The sequence below is a fragment of the Anoplolepis gracilipes genome, unplaced genomic scaffold (assembly GCF_047496725.1).
Source record: "Anoplolepis gracilipes unplaced genomic scaffold, ASM4749672v1 Contig21, whole genome shotgun sequence".
Taxonomy (NCBI): domain Eukaryota; kingdom Metazoa; phylum Arthropoda; class Insecta; order Hymenoptera; family Formicidae; genus Anoplolepis; species Anoplolepis gracilipes.
Window position 1 is genome coordinate 86,534 of NW_027328671.1, and position 19,986 is coordinate 106,519.

At 23.5% G+C, this 19,986-nt stretch overlaps 1 protein-coding gene across 10 annotated transcripts; it reads right to left on the minus strand.

Moving 5' to 3' along the window:
• Positions 1-2,170: 2,170 nt before the first annotated feature.
• LOC140675840 (aminopeptidase N-like) lies at positions 2,171-19,643 on the minus strand. Of its 10 annotated transcripts, XM_072910457.1 has the most exons (16): positions 19,302-19,642; positions 18,784-18,968; positions 17,910-18,665; positions 17,697-17,754; positions 11,539-12,153; positions 9,324-9,788; positions 8,614-8,803; positions 8,068-8,215; positions 7,800-7,878; positions 7,202-7,587; positions 6,467-6,747; positions 5,375-5,568; positions 4,943-5,257; positions 4,778-4,847; positions 2,530-2,631; positions 2,171-2,381 (listed from the first exon to the last, which is right to left on the minus strand). In XM_072910457.1, the coding sequence occupies exons 3-16, from the start codon at positions 17,989-17,991 to the stop codon at positions 2,241-2,243; spliced, it is 3,126 nt and encodes a 1,041-aa protein (XP_072766558.1). In that variant the 5' UTR covers positions 17,992-18,665; positions 18,784-18,968; positions 19,302-19,642; the 3' UTR covers positions 2,171-2,240. The 10 variants fall into 10 exon arrangements, with proteins under 10 accessions (XP_072766558.1, XP_072766564.1, XP_072766557.1 ...); XM_072910463.1 differs by lacking the exons at positions 2,171-2,381; positions 2,530-2,631 and adding an exon at positions 4,398-4,683 and having other exon boundaries at positions 11,539-11,631; positions 19,302-19,643; XM_072910456.1 differs by lacking the exons at positions 2,171-2,381; positions 2,530-2,631 and adding an exon at positions 4,398-4,683 and having other exon boundaries at positions 19,302-19,643.
• Positions 19,644-19,986: the final 343 nt, after the last annotated feature.

Genomic DNA, 19,986 nt, shown 5'->3' on the forward strand with positions numbered 1-19,986 from the left:
TACTAATAAGTCAACAATACGGCGAATTGTCATATTAGTCTAAAAATAAATATCACGTTGAACAGATTAAGGTCTTTATACAAAAGTGTGATTAGTAAGTATCAACCAAAAGTTATAAGACTTAAAAGTTTCAGCATTTTGACATAAAATACAAAATATCTTTTAAAATATTTGTTTTTCGATAATCTTACTCTAATACTTTTATGCATAGAATAATGCAATTTGCAACATGCAACTACATACTTTTTTTTAAAGATAACGATGCAGTTTCTTTACACCAATTGATTTGTCTCATTATTCTATGCATAAAAGTATTAGGGTAAGATTATCGAAAAACAAATATTTTAAAAGATATTTTGTATTTTATGTCAAAATGCTGAAACTTTTAAGTCTTATAACTCGAAAAGTTATTAGTGAAAAAATACTTTATCATAGTGTTTTGGAAAGTTCTCGAGGTAAGCTACAAGAATATGCAAAAATATATAGGGTGTCCCTTTAAAAAATTCAAGGCGACCTTTATATGACCTTCAAACGATTATTCAAGGTCAAACTAATAGTACCATCTTATGGCCCCCTCGAAACCATATAACTTTTGTCTCAAACATTTTTTCATGCGATACGTATTTCTTCAAATATTTAAATGTCTTAAGATAAAAAACTTACACTGTATAACACTATATATATCATATTTCTATAAAATATAACACATTACCATCATCCGCGCCAATGGAGCGTCTTTTTAGTTGCGGGCAACAGATATTTGTACCTCAAAGAAATCGTTTATCTGATAATATGTTGGAAAAATTAATGTTTTTAAAAAATAAAAATTTGTAATTTAACTCTAAACCTTTAATGTATTAAGCTGAAATGTATGCTTATATTTTTTATAGTTTTCTGAAGTATATTATTTTTATATAAATTGTAATTTTGAATATTATCTTAAAAGTATCTAAATAAAACATTCAACTAATTTATTTTTTATTTAGATATATTTAAATTAAGATTATCTTTATTTTATCTCAGATATAGACGCATTATATTTTATCATATCTATATGTAGATTATTTCAAATTATCTAAGCGCAACACTGGTAGTATGTAATATAGAATAGGAGTGTTCTTTGAGAAAAGTGATTTTTTAAATTTTTATGTGATCTTGAAACGGCTTCCAGGGTGAATGACGTTCCTCTTAAAATTGCAAAACTTTTATAGGAGACATTTTTTTTTAAATGCTTTGTTTTTGAGATATAATTTTGTAACATTTTGAACGACTCACACAGTATAGTTTAATCTAGCCATACCGTTTTGGTACACACATACACGCACACACACACACATGCACATGTACAAGATATAATTATCAGATATACTTTTAATAAACAGATTTTTTGACCAATTTAAAAATAATTTTTTTTTCGAAAATGTCAAAAGAGGTCATCATTATTCTAAAATAAATTAATTTTGTAAAACATTTAATCGAGAATACATTTATTTCAGAATGTATATAACAAATAAATAAACTATTTGTATAGTAAAAATAATAAACTAGATAAGAGAGATATTGATATTATAAAAATTATAAGAAATATTTTGATATTATAAGAATAGAATTGATTATAGGATTATAGGAACCTTTAAACAAAAGTAATAATATTACATAATTTATTATAAATCGGAAAATGCACACGTGGATACATATAAGAAGAAAGTTAACTAATAATATTAAAAATATAAATAAATAGTATAAATTCTACAATAATTTTCAAGTTCGTATAATAACTATTAACTAATTAATTAAATATAAATTATGTGACAATATATGTATATTCAAAATCATATTAATAAAATATATTATATATAATATCATTGAACAGTTGTCATTGCTACATATTTATTATTTTATTTATTTTATACACATATATACACATAGACAATAATTAAAAGTAATTCTTATAATAATATATTAAGAATAATATTAACAAAATATTATGCTTAATAATATTAAACTGTAATTATATTTACATGTGTAAATATATATATATATATATATATATATATATATATAAATATATAAATATATATATGTATGTGCATATATATGAATATGTATATTATATATTTAAGTATAAATATTGTTTATATATGATAATTTCTTAGTATAAAAACAATATTATATATACATATATTTTGTTGTAATTATGATTATTCAGGATTAATTTCTTTTGAAAACTTCTTAATATTTTAAGGAAAGAAAGAATATATCTTAAAATATTTCTTTATTTCTCCGATTTCAGATAAACGTCTTTGTAGTTTTTTGTAAGCACCCGACATCCATTCTTCCATAATATTTTTATACTTGTAAAAACTAGCTTCAATATTTGCCTAAGTCAGATTATTTTGAATTAATGTAATAATTTTGTGCCATCTTAAAAGACTCACATAATTAAAGAACAAAATACTTGTGACATATATTACAGATATAAATATTAATAGAAAACTTAATATAAATGTAATTTTGAATAAAGTTTACCTTTTCAGGGCAAGTTCCATTTTTCTTGTATATACGCATAAAATTAGTTTTGTACGCTTCAATCTCAATGATATTTCCCATAATATTTCTCAAGTTCAAGATCTATGTAAAATAACTTCATCAATATTTATTGTCAATAAATAGTAATTTTATTTAACAAAATTTTTTAAATTTAATAAGAATGTGTAACGGAATAGTATTTCGGCAATTAGCTTAATAAAAGCATAATTTGAAAAACCCTTCTTAATTTTTGACAAAAAATTATTTCCTAAAACTTTGCCAAAAATTTCTCTTATTTAAAATTATATGTATGCCTATATATCATATATGCATATATTTTATTTTAAATATATTGAAAATAATAAATAATAGTAATTATGCACAATATAGGGTGACTTCAAAGATTTAAATGACCTGGACATATGTTATGACCTCACGGATTTGAATGATCTTAACGTAAAGTGTTATGACTTTAAGTAATCGATAGCTTTTAGGCGTCACTTATTGTTTATTAAAAAGTTATAAAAAAAAGATTTTCACAAATTACAATAATTTTCAGATTTTAGGGTACAGTTTTAATATGTAAAAATGTATATTAAGCTCGATAATCTAAACTTTTTCAGGTATAAGACCAACATTTTCCCACTCCTTGTACATTTGAGAAGTAAATATATGATGTATGTTATACAAAAATATATGCAACATAACTCAATCTGTACATAACTGTTATACTTATATACGTTAATAATTTTGATCTCGCGTTGCGTAAACAGTTCAAAACCCATGTAGAATCGTGCAGTAATAAATCTCGTTTTGCACTGAAAAGAGAGGTGACGTAACAGAATTCGCTTCGCTAAAGATTTTGGAAATCCAGAAAGTAAAAAGTGTGATAAAATTAAGTATGGTTTATTTATTCATGTGTAGGTAATTAGTAAATACTAATATATACTAAAAGCACATTTTATAAAATGTACATAGTGTCGAAAATTATATGAAATTTGTTAAATTTACTTGTTCTTTTTTTGTTGCTTATAACTTTTTAATAAACAACGAGCGACGAATAAAACCTTTTGAATGTTATTCAGGGTCAAGGCCCATACACAATATGTAAAGGTTATTCAAATCTTTGAATATGCTCTTAATAGGCTTTTAATATGCATAATTATCATTATTTATCATTTTCAATATATTTATAATAAAATATTATATATATGTATACATGATATATATATATATATATATATATATATATACATATATATGTATATATATATATATGTATATATATATATATATATATATATATATATATATATATATATATACATATAGATATATAGATATATAGATAATAATTCTAAATAAAAGCAATAAATTTTAGAAGTCGAAAATGCGTCGAAATTAAAAGGGGTTTTTATACATATAAGCATATACTCCTCTCTGAGCAGTTACATTCCTCTAAACAGAAAAGTAAAAATTAGGTTCTTATTTTTTTCCTCAAATTTTAGACAAGTTAAAAGAAATGAAATTTAATGGACATTTCTTACTAAAAGAAATACTTATATTTTTTAAATTTTCTTGTAATGTTATAAAAGAATAAACTTATGTTTTTTCTTATTAAGCAATCCTTATTCAATTTTTTATTAGGACTTTTTAACAGCCTACAATGTCATCATTTAAAAATATACGTTAGAAAACTTGATTTCTTTAGAAACTTTTTATTTGTTTTATTATTTTTGTAAAATCAATAATTTAAGTACAAATTTTGCATGTAAATAAATAAATACAATATTATGCACAATTTTATTCTTTAATTTAATGATGCGAAAAAATTTTAAAAATATAATTAAAAATATCCTTGTTGCCAGTTGAAACTTACCATCAAATTTCATTTTTTTAATTTGTCCAAAATTTAGGAAAAATAAGTAAAAACTTAATCTTTACCTCTCCTTTTAGAATAGTGTAACTCTCAAGAGAGTGATATAGGAATATATGGTTATATGAAAGATCATTATTATTTTTCAACAAAAAATTATCTTTGGTAGTATATATGTTACAGACACTTTGTAAATCTTTAAATGCTAACTTATAAAGATTCGGCGTTTTATAAAAAGGCTGAGTTTTTTTTATAAAGAAAGTTGATTTTACAAAAGCCTGCAATATATATATATATATGTATATATATGTATATACATTAGATATAAATAAGCTTAATAATGAAAAAGATAATCAGGTTTATAACATTTACCACAATTAATTGTTCTTCAGAATACATATGATTAATAATGGCAATAATAATGGCAAGTCCATTGATACTTCTATAAAAAACAAAACAACACATATAGTTATTATGCGTAATCAATTTTCGTAATTGTAAAAAGTATTAGTTCAAGAAAAAATTTCTAGTTATTACCTTGGCCTTAATTTACCAAAATTGTTTAATATTTTCAAAAATACATTATTGTGCTTTACATGTTTTGCAATAATAAAAAAAAAACTAATCATATTTCTCTTGATTTGTATTTCATTATATGTTTCGTTATGTTTGAACATTATTGATTCTAAATATTCTTCTATAATTTCATTTGAAGCACAAGCTAAAAATTCTAAAAGTCTATCATTATTATTATATTTTTCCGTTGAATTGTCCTTCACCATACGCCAAATATGACTCTCTGCTGACATCAAACCTTTACAGTATAACCACTCTTGCCACCACGGTAAAACTCTACAACATCCAAAAATAAAAGTTTGATATAAACATATTTAGCGCTATATTGTATCTTGATTCAATAATTGAATGTACGAATAATGGTAAAAAACTGTAAATACTTAGAAAAATTACTTATTTTTATCCGACATATATACAATATGCAAAATCAATTTGTCATAAGCTTTTATGAGGCAATTTGGGTCATCGAGAATACACAACCATTTAATAGCTTCTTGCCTTAAACATTTAGTAAGATCACTTTCCTTAGGCTCTTCTTCGTATTTTATTTTCTCAAGTAGATTGGTCAATATATTTTTTATTTTATCCTAAAAGTTATCCAAGTCAAATAATTATATCGGTTTATAGTAAGCGTGTAGCGTTGGACATTCAATTTCTGAACAAGTAGATTGAAAGAGAAGCAGGCAGATTGAACAGCCACTGCAAAGTCCTAACATTACATCCCTTGATGTCTCTTCATGTGAAAATAAGTTAAAAAGTTTGAATGTCTAGTTTTGTATGGACACGATTTGAGTGGAACTCTATTTTGTTGGAGAAGAAATGAATCTCGTTTTATCCTCAACATTATCCAACATATTCTACCATCCAATATTATCCCACATTATGTTAACGTAAAATATTTGTGTTTATACGTATAAAAACTTTTGAAGTTACTAAAAAACGCTCGACCAAACAGAATAAATGTATCTCATTTACTGAATCAATATGAATCAATATTTCATTCAGTAAGTTAATTTTTACAATTCCAGTGGTTTTTCATAAACATTCTGGATACATATATTAGTATGTGTGTATGTGTATATATATATATATATATATATATATATATATATTTATATATATATAGCTTATTATTCTCACTTCTCAAACGTTCACTTTAATTTATTAACAACATCTGATACTCTTACAAAATTACCGATCTTTTTTTATTACTATACGTACATATTATTTTAAATTGAAATTTTAATAGAAAATTACTTTAACATATGAGAAAAATATATATTCAAAAATCTAATGTATGTTTAACAATTATAATATAAAACTGAAATAAAAACTTTTCTTAAATAAAAGAGATTTTAATTTATCTTAAATAAGAGTAAAAAAAAAACATACTTGAACCTTTTTAGCTACATATATTTTATTTTCTTGGAAAATATGACATAAAATAATTTAAAAACTCTTTAACTTATTAATTCTATTATTTACCTTGATATTTTGAACTTCTTTATCTGGAAATGGAAATATGCTCGACATGTGTTCAAAAGCTTTTATCATAGGATACCATGCTATATAATTTGTCTCTTGTCCAAGATAGCTCGTCAAGTTCCAGAATAGGAAAGAATTGAGTTGGCCATTTATCATAAAATAAAATGCATCGTCGATGATTTTAGCACGATTAAGAACATGTATTTTTGTATATTCTATAGAGTTCAAATATTCTGCAATTTTTTGCCAGTTTTCAGGATCGTAATTAACGCGATAGTATCCTGTAGTAAATAATTTTTATATTATTAAATTGTCACTTAATTGATTTATTATATTTATTAAAAAATATTTTTAATTATCTGCATTTTAAATATTTGAGTAATTATCCAAGTATTAAAAGAAGAAAGACAATTTATAATAATTAAGAAAAACATAATTTTAGAGTTATATTTGTAGTAATATTGCGTAGAATGAAACTATATAAGAAATTATAAATCCATTTATATTTATTTTAGCTTAAATAATAACACATGCAAAATTGAATTTATTTCACGTTAATCGATAGTAAAATGCAGAGAATACGTCATACAATATTTTTTAAAATATTATATAATGTTACTATGTATTTATTTATATATTGCGTAATGTTATTAAAAAAGAATATAGTTAACATTATATAATGATTTAATATTTTAATTATGTAGAAATATAATAAATTTGTTAATCAATATTCACCAGTTTGTCGTAAATTTAATATTACCCAACCATTATCTTTCACAGAAACTTGGCAATTTGGCTGGGACGACGACAAAAGTATTAATCTTTTGTCGTAAAGCGGAATTCTAAGCTTGCTAAAATTTGGATTATTCTGAGAGGTATAAGTTACAGGTACCCACAAAGCGTATTTTTTAAGTATTTCATAATTTTCTATTATTATATTATATATATTTGCTTTATTTGAAATATCTCGCGTTATTTTTAACACAGGATAATTTATAGATTTCATCCAATCATTTACTATTGTTGAAGGAAGCATTAGTTCTTTCTCAGGATATAATTTGCTTAAAATATCTTGCATAGTGAGCCATAAATTTTGGAGAAGATTCTTCGACTTAAACTCACTATATTGGTTAAAAATTGGCATTATTGACACAGTAAAATCGGTACTGATAATAAATTACGTATAAAAAAAATATCAAAGTGTTATTTAATTTATACACTTTATACAGCTTACATAATTGCAGTATTTAGTATTTTATATGCTAGGTTCTATAATGTATAAGTAAATAATATATTAAAATGCTGTATACAATATATTTCATAATATACTCACATATTTAAATGTTCATTAATCTTCCGGTGAAACATGTTATCGGTAATTACATTCTGCAGCATACGTAATATTAAAGGTGCTACAATTCAAATAATAAAATGTGATTAATATATAAGTTTTCTTAGAAGTCTTTTAACTACATTTTTTATAATTTTTTAAATTTTAATTTACTAATATGTACATATGTAAATATATATATATATATATACTTATATTCAAATATATTTACTGACTTGATTCATTCAAATACATTTATTGATGTTTTTACCTTTAACGTAACCGTAAAAAGAAGAAAATGCATTATTTTCGGAAAAATTGGCTTCCTTTATAAAAGACTGATTGTCAGTCTCCAAACGAAGTGATTCATAATAAACCTGAACTACAAATAAATCCAACATTTCGGAATTTTCGTAATCCTAAAGCAGAAAGATTTAATATGAGCGAATGAATATTTTGTCGAATGAAATATACACATTTAATGCTTTTATTCAATATAAATTTGTATTTTATCAATATGACCAAATATAGTAAAATTTTTTTATAATAATGTGTAAGTTCATTTAAAACTATTTGAAATAGTCATGTCATTTAAAACCATTTGAAATAATTGAAAATTATGGTATTATTTTTTTCCGCATTGAAAATTTTATAATTTTAGAATATCGAGAACCAATATACAATTTAGTCTTTCCAGATACGACAAAGATTTGTAAATAGCTTTAGCAAAACCATAAGAAATATAAAAATATATAATAAATACTTTATACATAATTGATACATTAAGAATATTACTAAAACAATATAAAAAAATTACCATGAGAGTATTGATAGCATAAAGTCCATACATAGTAGTAAGACCATCGATTAACCATAACTCAGATGACCAAAATGGATTTATTATATCAGCAAACCATTGATATGCCACTTTGCGCCCTATCAACCGCGCTACTTTTATTTTATGCGCAACAGAATCCAGATTTTTATCGTAAATAATATCTGTTTCACTAAAAAATATGAAAATTAAATTTGCAAGAGCTTAGTAATTACATAAACTTGGCCAAATAATAATTTTGACATATTTTCTGATTTAAAATTAAGAATATCTTCTAACGGATAATATAATCGATATGGTATAATTGTATATTGTTTTTTATATTGTTTTATACCGATTATATAAAAATTGTGACATAAATTATTGTCATATACGTGATATACATATGTATATATGATGTATTGAAGTCAATCTATAATTATATATATACAGATTATATACAAATTCTAACATAAATTATTGTCATATACGTGATATATATATGTATATATGATTGAAATCAACCTATAATTAGTTATAAAAATATATATATAATAATGTACATGTATAAAAATTCTACATTAAAACAATTATATTTTAACGTATGTATTACTAATTTCTAATTTTATATTTTTAATTTAATTATTTCTAATTTTGCTTCATATATAAATTGTATTTGAATAAATTGATATTTTTAAAAATTTTTGAATTACCTATTTAACAGAAGGCCCCACATCTCATTGTCATATAGCAAACAATGGATTACTATAAATTGTACTTTTGGTACTTTCAATTTTTTCCATTCACCTTCAAATATTATTATTGCTTCGGTTGCTATCGTTTCAGCAAATTCAATATGATCTGATTCGGGTCTACGCCATGTAATGATTCTAGATCCTATGGTCTCAAATTTAGAGATATCTGCTGACGAGATTACAACCGTCACGATATAAGTGGACATTGGAGGAGTAGTATTAAAGCATGTCCACTTCATATATGTTTCGGTTTCATGCATTTCATGTTTGCATGTTTCCTTTTTTTGTGGCAGCATATTTGAAAAAACTTTGTATTTATGATGATGCTTTATGGCAATGTTGAAAGTGGCCTGGATTGTCGGCTTGTCCCAGCATGGAAACAATCGTCGGGCTCCAATCGCCTGAAAATGTATTACGTCCGGCCTACGACATTTTAATAATATTTTAATAATATTGTTATAAATTACAATGATTTTTAATAATCAAAAGCATTATATATACAGAGTGTCTGTCCGTAAATGTCCAAACAAATGTCGTAATTGATTCAAGTTAGAAGAAAGTTGAATAAGAAAAATTTACATGAATTTGAGTCCGTTACATAGTGCATATAAATAAATTTTTGTTTACTCGTGACTTTTTCCAGTTTTAAAAGACATTTTCATTTTTTTTAATTATCTTAAATTTTTTTATATATGTCGATTATTTACAATATTCTGCGTGAAATTTTATAAAACTATGATGGCTAAAAATTTAATTGTTTAAGTTTACGAAGTAAACATTTATACTTTAATTATACTATACAATTCAAGCATAAAATATTGATTTTTTGATTATCTAGTTTCAATATTTATATGCATAAATAATAAAACGAATCAATTCGTATACAAAGACGCACAGTTGTCTTAAAAAAATATATATAAATTTGCACTTACATATTTTTTTTAAACACAACTGCGTTTTTTTACACCAATTGATTCATCTCATTATTCTGCACATAAAAGTATTAAGGTAAAATTATCGAAAACTGAATGTTTTAAAGTATTTCGTATTTCATATAAAAGAACTATATCTTTTGAACCTTATAACTCGAAAAGTACTTAATAAAAACACTATTATAGTATTTTAAAAAGCTCTTGAGATGAGCTATAAGAATATAGAATAGGTGTGTTCTTTGAGAAAGGTGATTTTTTTAAAATTAAAAGTGATTTTTATGTGATCTTGAAACGGCTTCCAGGGTGAATGACGTTCCTTTTAAAATTGCAAAACTTTTATATGAGACATTTTTTTTAAAATGCTTTGTTTTGAGATATAATTTTGTAACATTTTGAACGACTCACACTGTATAGTTTAATCTAGCCATAGCGTTTTGGTACACACATACACGCACACGCACACACATGCACATGTACAAGATATAATTATCAGATATACTTTTAATAAACGGATTCTTTGACCAATTTAAAAATAATTTTTTTTTCGAAAATGTCAAAGGAGGTCATCATTATTTTAAAACTTTTAATTTTTGTTATTATATCTGTTTACTTAATTGTAAACTTTAAATTAAAATTTTTTAAAAGTTAACTGTAAATTTAACTGAAAAATGTTATTATATATGTTAATCTCTTAACGCCAAAAAGTTTAATTTGCAAAAAACCTTTTTTGTTCAATCTCATAACTTGAAAATTATTAAATTGATGACTTAATATTTTTGTTAAGGCGAAATTATCTTTAAATTGATTAAAGAAATCATCGCTTTCACATAAAATTTGGTTACGATACACTCAATTTTATAAATATATATATATATATATATATATATATATATATATATATATATAGAACACAGGCGCGTAAAAAAGTACAGAAATATTTTATTTTTTATTTCATGCACATATATAATAAAATGACATAAAGTATAAATTATTGCATACCCATCTAAACTATTCACCTTTCCATGAAAATACATTTTTTAAATTTATTCATCATGTAATTAATAATAAATAGAATTGATTAACAATTCAAAAATAGTATAAAACGTTAAATGATATAAAGTAAAACAAAGATAGTGATATAAAGTATTATAAGATTAAATATTATAAAAAGAGATAATAAAGGATACGAGAACAACAATGACAAAAATTTATATATTTATTGTACTCTTAATATTACTCACATTTCGAATGATTCTCCCCTTGCAACTATAGTCTTCAAAGAAGTAATAATGTTTTCCGTGTTATTAATTGCAGTGACAAATTTTGTAATTAATCTGTAACGTCCACTTAAAATTTCATTGAAATATAAAATGCAAATTTGCTTTTCATTTTTATACTTAATATATTGCGCACGTAAATATTTAACATTGGTATCTACAGTCTTATTTTGTAAGTCTGCAGTATACATGGATGAATCATTTGTCAACGCTCCAGATAAAAGAATCATTAATGCCGTTGAATTTAAATATATATATGTAATTGGACGAGAAATATCGATAATGGCACTTAATTCGCCGTAAAAAACAATGTTGCCTTTTTTTTTATACGCTTCTATATATAATTTGTAATCGTGATATTTATATATTTCATGTTCCTTGTCTTCATTGAAATATGGTATTAACTTGACGTCGTAACGCACTGGCCTTATATCGCCAAAGTAATCACTAAATGTAATTGATGAGTTTCCCGTATTTTCATTAATTGAAAAAGTTATTATAGTGATAAATATAAGACCGCTATAAAATGACAGTCTTAGAAATGCCATGTCAATTTTTAGGTATCTGTAACAACTGTCCCTGTTGAAAGAAAGACAAATATAAAATAAAATTTAAATAATAATAAATAATAAACTTTACTGTAAATAAATTTATAAAGTATTTTTTAATATGAGTTTTCTTAAATAATTAGAAATTTCATTCGTGATGAATAATAGACAGATCTATGTTTATGAACATGCTATTTTCAAAATTTGTTGTTTCGTAAATGATCATATTTTCAAAAAACTAGCAACAAATAATCAACGGAAAATTTAAATTTTTTTCGACTTTTTTCGTATGTCTTTTCAGCATTTGTACATACAACATATATAAGCGCGCGCGTGTGTGTATGTGTGTGTATGTGTGCATGCGCACCAGCAAAAACAATTTGAATGTTTTTATATGTATTATATATAATACACTTTTTTTTAGTAACGAGAAAAATTTATCGTTTGTTCATTATTTGTTTAAAAATATATATTGAATCAGTAATCGATTTTAAAGTAAGCTTGCAAATTATTATTGATATTATGAAAAGGTATAGAATAAACATGTACACGGTATTATATGAACATGGAAATTTTTAATATCATAATTGTATTACCTATTTACAAATATATGGATTAAATATTTAAAAAGTTATATATATGAAATATATAAAAATTTTTCCTTTTTTTAATCTTTAAATTTCCAATTCAAATTTTACATTTTAAATAGAAATTTCATTTTCAAATTTCATAACACTACTTTAATAAATAAAATTAGTGTTTTTGTCAAATATACAATATACAATATATGTATATAAAATTGAAAAAAAAAAATATATATATATAGGTTTTTTGAAAAAAGAGAGAGAGAGAGAAATAAAAGAAATTAATAAAATGTGTTCAACAATTCAACAATTTTGAAAATAATTTTTAAAGGAAATAAAATCTTAGTTTATGTGTTTATATTTTAGTACTATTTAGATTGCGTTTTATATGCCTTTTACGTACTTTAAAGAGAAAGCTATATAATATTGTTTTTAGAGACTTACCTTGTATACTAAAAATGCGATGTTAATTCTAATACAATTCCTTTTCTTCTCAGAACTAGTTAAAGTTGATACTTTATCACCGTGAACCGTTAATCTGTACTATCGTAATCTTAACGCTTCAAGAAGTAATCGAAAACTGGCAATGTCGATGTAATAAACATCATAATAAATACATATATAAATACAAATATATTTACAACTTATCAAAGGTCATCAAATCCTACAAAATTTAAATTTAGAATTATATTTGTGATATTTTAAGATTCATTGATAATGTTAATTTTTGATATTTACTTATGTATTATATATTTTGTTAATTTCATATACGATTTAATAAGCAATGTAGAAAAATAAGTATTTATATTTTCCTATGTCTATAAATAATAATCTTTACATGTTGAGAATTGAAGATTTTCCATATCAACGTACTTTCATATATTTATTTTTTATGTAATACGTAAATAATATATTATAATTATTCTAATTAATATAATATGTTAAAGTCATTTTAATCACGTTAAAATGCTTTATGCTTATTTCTATAGTCTATATTAATTATAAAAGCTAAGTATTCATTAATCATACAAACATTTTTTTAACGACGAGAGAAAATAAACGTTTATTGTTTCTTTCTACTCGTTTTGAATAGAACACATTGAATCAATATTCGAATTAATCTTGCAAATCATTGATTGTGTGCCATAACGAAAAAGTATATAGAATAAATGTGTGTACGATATTAAAAATTGTAATTTTTAACATTGTAATTGTATTATTTAATTTTCTATTATTCATTTAAAAATATATAAATTGAATATAAAAAATATTTAAAAAGTTTCCGTTCTTTAATCTTTAATTTCTTAATTTCAAAACATTTTATAACAATATGCAATATTATAATAAATGAAATTAACTTCTTGTCAGTTGCACACTGTATGTATGAAAATTTAGATAATTATATACCTAGGTTTATAAAAAAAAAAGAAATAAAAGAAATTATTAAAATGTCAACAATTTTGAAAATAATAATTTAAAAGGAATTAAGATAAAGATTAAAATTTATTAGAAATTAAGATACTCATCGTGTGAGTTCATACTTCAGTACTATTTAAATGTATACGAAATTCACAAAATAAAATACACAAATAGCTCACAATCAATAATTCTTAAAATATGCATATAAATATAACTTTAAACTACAATTGAGTAGGATTTTATGTATGTATGTATTTGTTATAATATCTGATATATGTTATTGAAATTATTTATTTCTGATTATCTATTGGAACGATAAGATTTTGATAGTACAGATATAATAATAGGTATAACGATATTAACGGTTTGCAGTGTGTGGTAACCGCAATGTCAACTGCAACTAATTCTAGTAACAAAAGGAATTGTATTATAAATAACATAATATTTTCATATACAAGATGAATCATTAGAAATAAAATATAATGTATCTTTTTTTTAAAAGATATATAAAAGATATATAGAGTAGAACTTAATAAACAATTTGAAATAAATCAATTTTTATGTCTTCCTATGTCTGTAATTATTAGTTTATAATCTTTTCACGTTAAAAATTTCCATATCAGAGTACTTTCACATATTTATTTTTTACGTAGTCCGTAAATAATACTTTATTATTATTCTAATTAATATAATATATTAAAGTCATTTTAATCATGTTAAAACTCCTGTCGTTGTACGATAACAGAGCTGACAAAGAGAACATTGGCGCGTTATAACGTAAATACACCACGTTATTATTAATTTATTGTCAAAATATTTTAAAAACTATACATACATGTACATACGTGAAATATAAAATTATAATATTAAAATAAGTATTTTAAAACATAGATTAATTATCATTTGATGAACGTAATATGTTATGAGACTTTTTGTTACTTAAATTTTTGAATTGCTTGACTATTATTTATTTGTTTATTTTATTATTATTTATTATTTAATTGTTTTGCGTTCTCATTCTCACTTAAACTTAAATCATCGAACAATACAACATCAAACAAAATATATTTTAGTCTAAATATTATTAAGGAAGTAATTGTGGCCTATAAGAAAATAATTATGGCAAGTAACAACAACTTAAGAATATTAAAATTATAACTCAAAAATATTAAAATTACGAAAGCTGTATATGTAATTGCAATATCCATATTATGATTGTTATATTAATAAACTAAAATTTTATAATTTTGTGTTGAAAATTATTCTAAAACAAATTAATTTTGTAAAACATTTATTCAAGAATACATTTATTTCAGAATGTATATAACAAGTAAATAAACTATTTGTATAGTGAAAATAATAAACTAGATAAGAGAGATATTGATATTATAAAAATTATAAGAAATATTTTGATATTATAAGAATAGAATTGATTATAGGATTATAGGAACCTTTAAACAAAAGTAATAATATTACATAATTTATTATAAATCGGAAAATGCACACGTGGATACATATAAGAAGAAAGTTAACTAATAATATTAAAAATATAAATAAATAGTATAAATTCTACAATAATTTTCAAGTTCGTATAATAACTATTAACTAATTAATTAAATATAAATTATGTGACAATATATGTATATTCAAAATCATATTATTAAAATATATTATATATAATATTATTGAACAGTTGTCATTGCTACATATTTATTATTTTATTTATTTTATACACATAAATACACATAGACAATAATTAAAAGTAATTCTTATAATAATATATTAAGAATAATATTAACAAAATATTATGCTTAATAATATTAAACTGTAATTATATTTACATGTGTAAATATATATATATATATATATATATATATATATATATATATATATATAAATATATATATATATATATATATATATATGTATGTGTATATATATGAATATGTATATTACATATTTAAGTATAAATATTATTTATATATGATAATTTCTTAGTATAAAAACAATATTATATATACATATATTTTGCTGTAATTATGATTATTCAGGATTAATTTCTTTTGAAAAGTTCTTAATATTTTAAGAAAAGAAAGAATATATTTTAAAATATTTCTTTATTTCTCGGATTTCAGAAAAACGTCTTTATAGTTTTTTGTCAACATACGACATCCATTCTTTCACAAGATTTTTATACTTGTAAAAACTAGCTTCAATATTTGCCTAAGTCAGATTATTTTGAATTAATGTAATAAATTTGTGCCATCTTAAAAGACTCACATAATTAAAGGACAAAATACTTGTGACATATAGTACGGATATAAATATTAATAGAAAACTTCATATAAATCTAATTTTGAATAAAGTTTACCATTTCAGAGAGAGTTCCATTTTTCTTGTTCATACGTTTATTATAAGTTTTGTATGCTTCAATCTCAATGATATTTCTCATAATATTTCTCAAGTTCGAGCTCTATGTAAAATAACTTCATCAATATTTATTGTCAATAAATAGTAATTTTATTGAACAAAATTTTTTAAATTTAATAAGAATGTGTAACGGAATAGTATTTCGATAATTAGCATAATAAAAGCATAATATGAAAAACCCTTCTTAATTTTTGACAAAAAATTATTTCCTAAAATTTTGCCAAAAATTTCTCTTATTTAAAATTATATGTATGCCTGTATATCATATATACATATATTTTATTTTAAATATATTGAAAATAATAAATAATAATAATTATATATTGAAAATAATAAATAATAGTAATTATGCATAATAAAGGGTGACTTTAAAAATTTAAATGGCTTATTCGTTTAGTTTTCTAGTTGCTTATTTATAAAAAAATAAGGTACATAGAAAAAATTTAGTATAAACTTCACATACTGTTAACATTATAATCGCGATAACATTTGAGTTTTTCGCAACAATGTTGTCGATTATAAATGCAGACATCTATCACGAGCTATCTACCTATCTATCTGTCTATCTCTCTCTCTCTCTCTCTCTCTCTATATATATATATATATATACATATATATATATATATATATACATATAGAGTATCCGGTAATTTGTAAAAAATCTCTCGTGTACAGATTAGTGATAATAATTAATTTTGCGAGAGATTTCTTATTTCTAAATTAAGTAAAATTAAGATTACATTTAATTCTTAATTTTCTTATTAAGATCTTAATTTTAATATATTTTAAAATAATTATTATGTATGCTTAAAAAAATTTATCAAAAAGTAACGTTATTGATATATATTATATAAATACATTTTTATAATTTTTAATATGATTTTAAATTAAATAATGGCTTTTACTAGTAGGTAATTTATAAAAACAAATAATTAATAAAATTTTATTATTGTATTTATTATCATTGCAAATTTAAATGTAAATTTATATATATTAATAATTGTCAGAAAATTACTTTAAATTATTTAGGTCAATTCTAATATTTGTAATCTTATAGATACATTTTATATACATATATTCAATAATTTTTCTAAATCTATTTCTCACAATTAAAATAAAAAAAAAAACAGTTTATACTCACCGATATGGCGTAGCAACGAAGTTCCACAGCGTAGTATATAATGTAGTACTCAGGTAATCTATTAAATATACAATATATTTAATTAATGTAAATTAAAGCAAATGTCCAAAGTATATTTTATATCTCAAAAAATAATTATTGTGTGCATTTAACAAAATTTTTCTTTTATTAGATTTTTACAAATAATAAATTATTCATCTGACATTTACTAACAATAACAATTAGAGTAAATCTGGGTGTGATGATCATACCCAGGCAGCAAGCACATGTCATTTTGACATCGAAAACTGGTCATTTCTGGTTCAATGACGTCACGTGATCAAATAATGTCTAATTTAAAACGTCTTTTTGTGTAGTAATGATGGTTTGAAAAACCGTCATAATATCGTCATTCTTAAGTCATTATTATAAATAGCCTAAGTATTATTTTTTTTAACTAAAAACTCATTTAATTTTTTATAATATCTTAAATTATTAAAACAATTTTGTGTATAATTTTGATATTCACAATTCTCTATATCTCAGGGCCCTAACATGAATTTCCTCTATAACCTGGGACTTGATCATGACATTTAATCATGAATCTTTTCCTCTAGCGTGAATTCGTGAAAAGTGTAAAGTTTCATTAATGAATTCAATATTTGTAAATGAATTTTTCATTTTTTACGAATTCACGCTAGAGGAAAAGATTCATGATCAAATGTCATTAAAATGTCACTAATAGGTCCAAAATGGTCATGAAGTCACGTCTTTTTAACGTCTTGAAATGTCATCATCGGTCTGTGACATTAGTCCGTCATTTTTACACCATTACATCACGTCATATTTGGTTCAAACCGACCATATTTTGACATCAAATGTCGTGTCCAAATCTGCAGGACTGTGTTAACTTGCAATATTTCTTAAAGATTCCGCCGCTTTATCACGAACCATAGTTTCTTCGACAATAGCCAGAGATTCTAATGGTGGCTAAATTAAAAATTTATGATTTATATTTTTTTGATAGAATAGAAAAATTATTAAAATCTATCTGACGCTCAGTAGAACTTGTGTTAAATACTATTCAAAATAAATCCATTGTTATTACCAATAAACAATGCACATATTCTGGCCCACCAATAAGAGGAATAAATATGCTGAGTTGTTCAGCCAATGCAAGAACTTCATCCTCATCGTAGTCTTCATTAAAAATAATATTAACTCACTCCGTGTATGTCCGATACCTAGTGTAAGTGCAATCGCTGATAGTTTCTTGATAGAATTAAGACGTAGCTGTAATAAAAAGAATAATATACTACTAAGATATATCAATGTATGTAGAAATAGAGCAATTTTCATACTTTAAATGTCCAAATGCAAAAAGTAGTTAAAAATTTAATCAGACTTCTTTTTTATAAACAATTGCACGAACGTGTTCTCAATTGTATTATACGTATTATCTTTGAGATATATCGCTCACAAACTCGACGAAGGATGTTAGCTTTTTTTTCAAAAATTGCCGCTATGTCGGTAACGCTTTATTTAGCGATTGAATAAGAAAACGAACATTTCGGAAGACGAAGAAATAAAAAAAGCTCGCTCTTAATCGTCGTAAGCAACAATTACCTGGACATCTTCGTTTTCTAGCTCGTCGATCAAAACCGCAATCGGATAAAGACTGTCGTCCGTGGTAGTCACTCGCTGTCATTTTGCTGCCGGACAAACTGGCAATTTGATGTTTGATGCGCCGCACGTTTGTTAGGCTTTCTCGTGTCGCGTTAATGCGTCGACGACGATGTTTACGTTTTCGGAGCTCGAGCTGGATACCGTTTTCAGAATGGCACGTATAATTACAGCATAATTGTAAGGAACGTTTAGCAATGCAAAAATTCGCTCAACATATATATCTCACAACTCCACGCGACTCCATGAATCACTGACACATGATACGTGACACACTGACAATAAGGATGACCCAATTCGCTGGCAGATGGCGACATCTTACGCTCATGAAAGCGCGATCTGTCTGTATTGCTACGCAATTGTGTGTGTAATTTTTTTTCAAATAAAAATCTTTTTATATAGAGCACGTTCGGGGAGACCACTATTATCGCTAACAGCGTCATTCTATCTTTGTTACCCATTAAAAGTTGAACAAAGATAGAACGACGCTGTTAACGCTAATAGTGTCTGCTCGAACGCGCCCATATAGTATAGTATACTATAATATTTTCTTCTATAAATATCAATTAATGTTACACTGATTGTTCAGCTTTATATTTAAATTACTTACATAGAGAGAAATGTAATT

Excerpts from the sequence above, each read along its gene's own strand:
- LOC140675840 (XM_072910456.1), bottom strand. The coding sequence starts at position 17,991 with ATGACCAGTTTTCGATGTCAAAATGACATGTGCTTGCTGCCTGGGTAT. Across the intron at positions 7,879-8,067 it reads TTTTTACGGTTACGTTAAAG|CACCTTTAATATTACGTATG; the intron begins GTAAAAACATCA and ends TTTGAATTGTAG. Across the intron at positions 4,848-4,942 it reads TTTGGTAAATTAAGGCCAAG|AAGTATCAATGGACTTGCCA; the intron begins GTAATAACTAGA and ends TGTTTTTTATAG.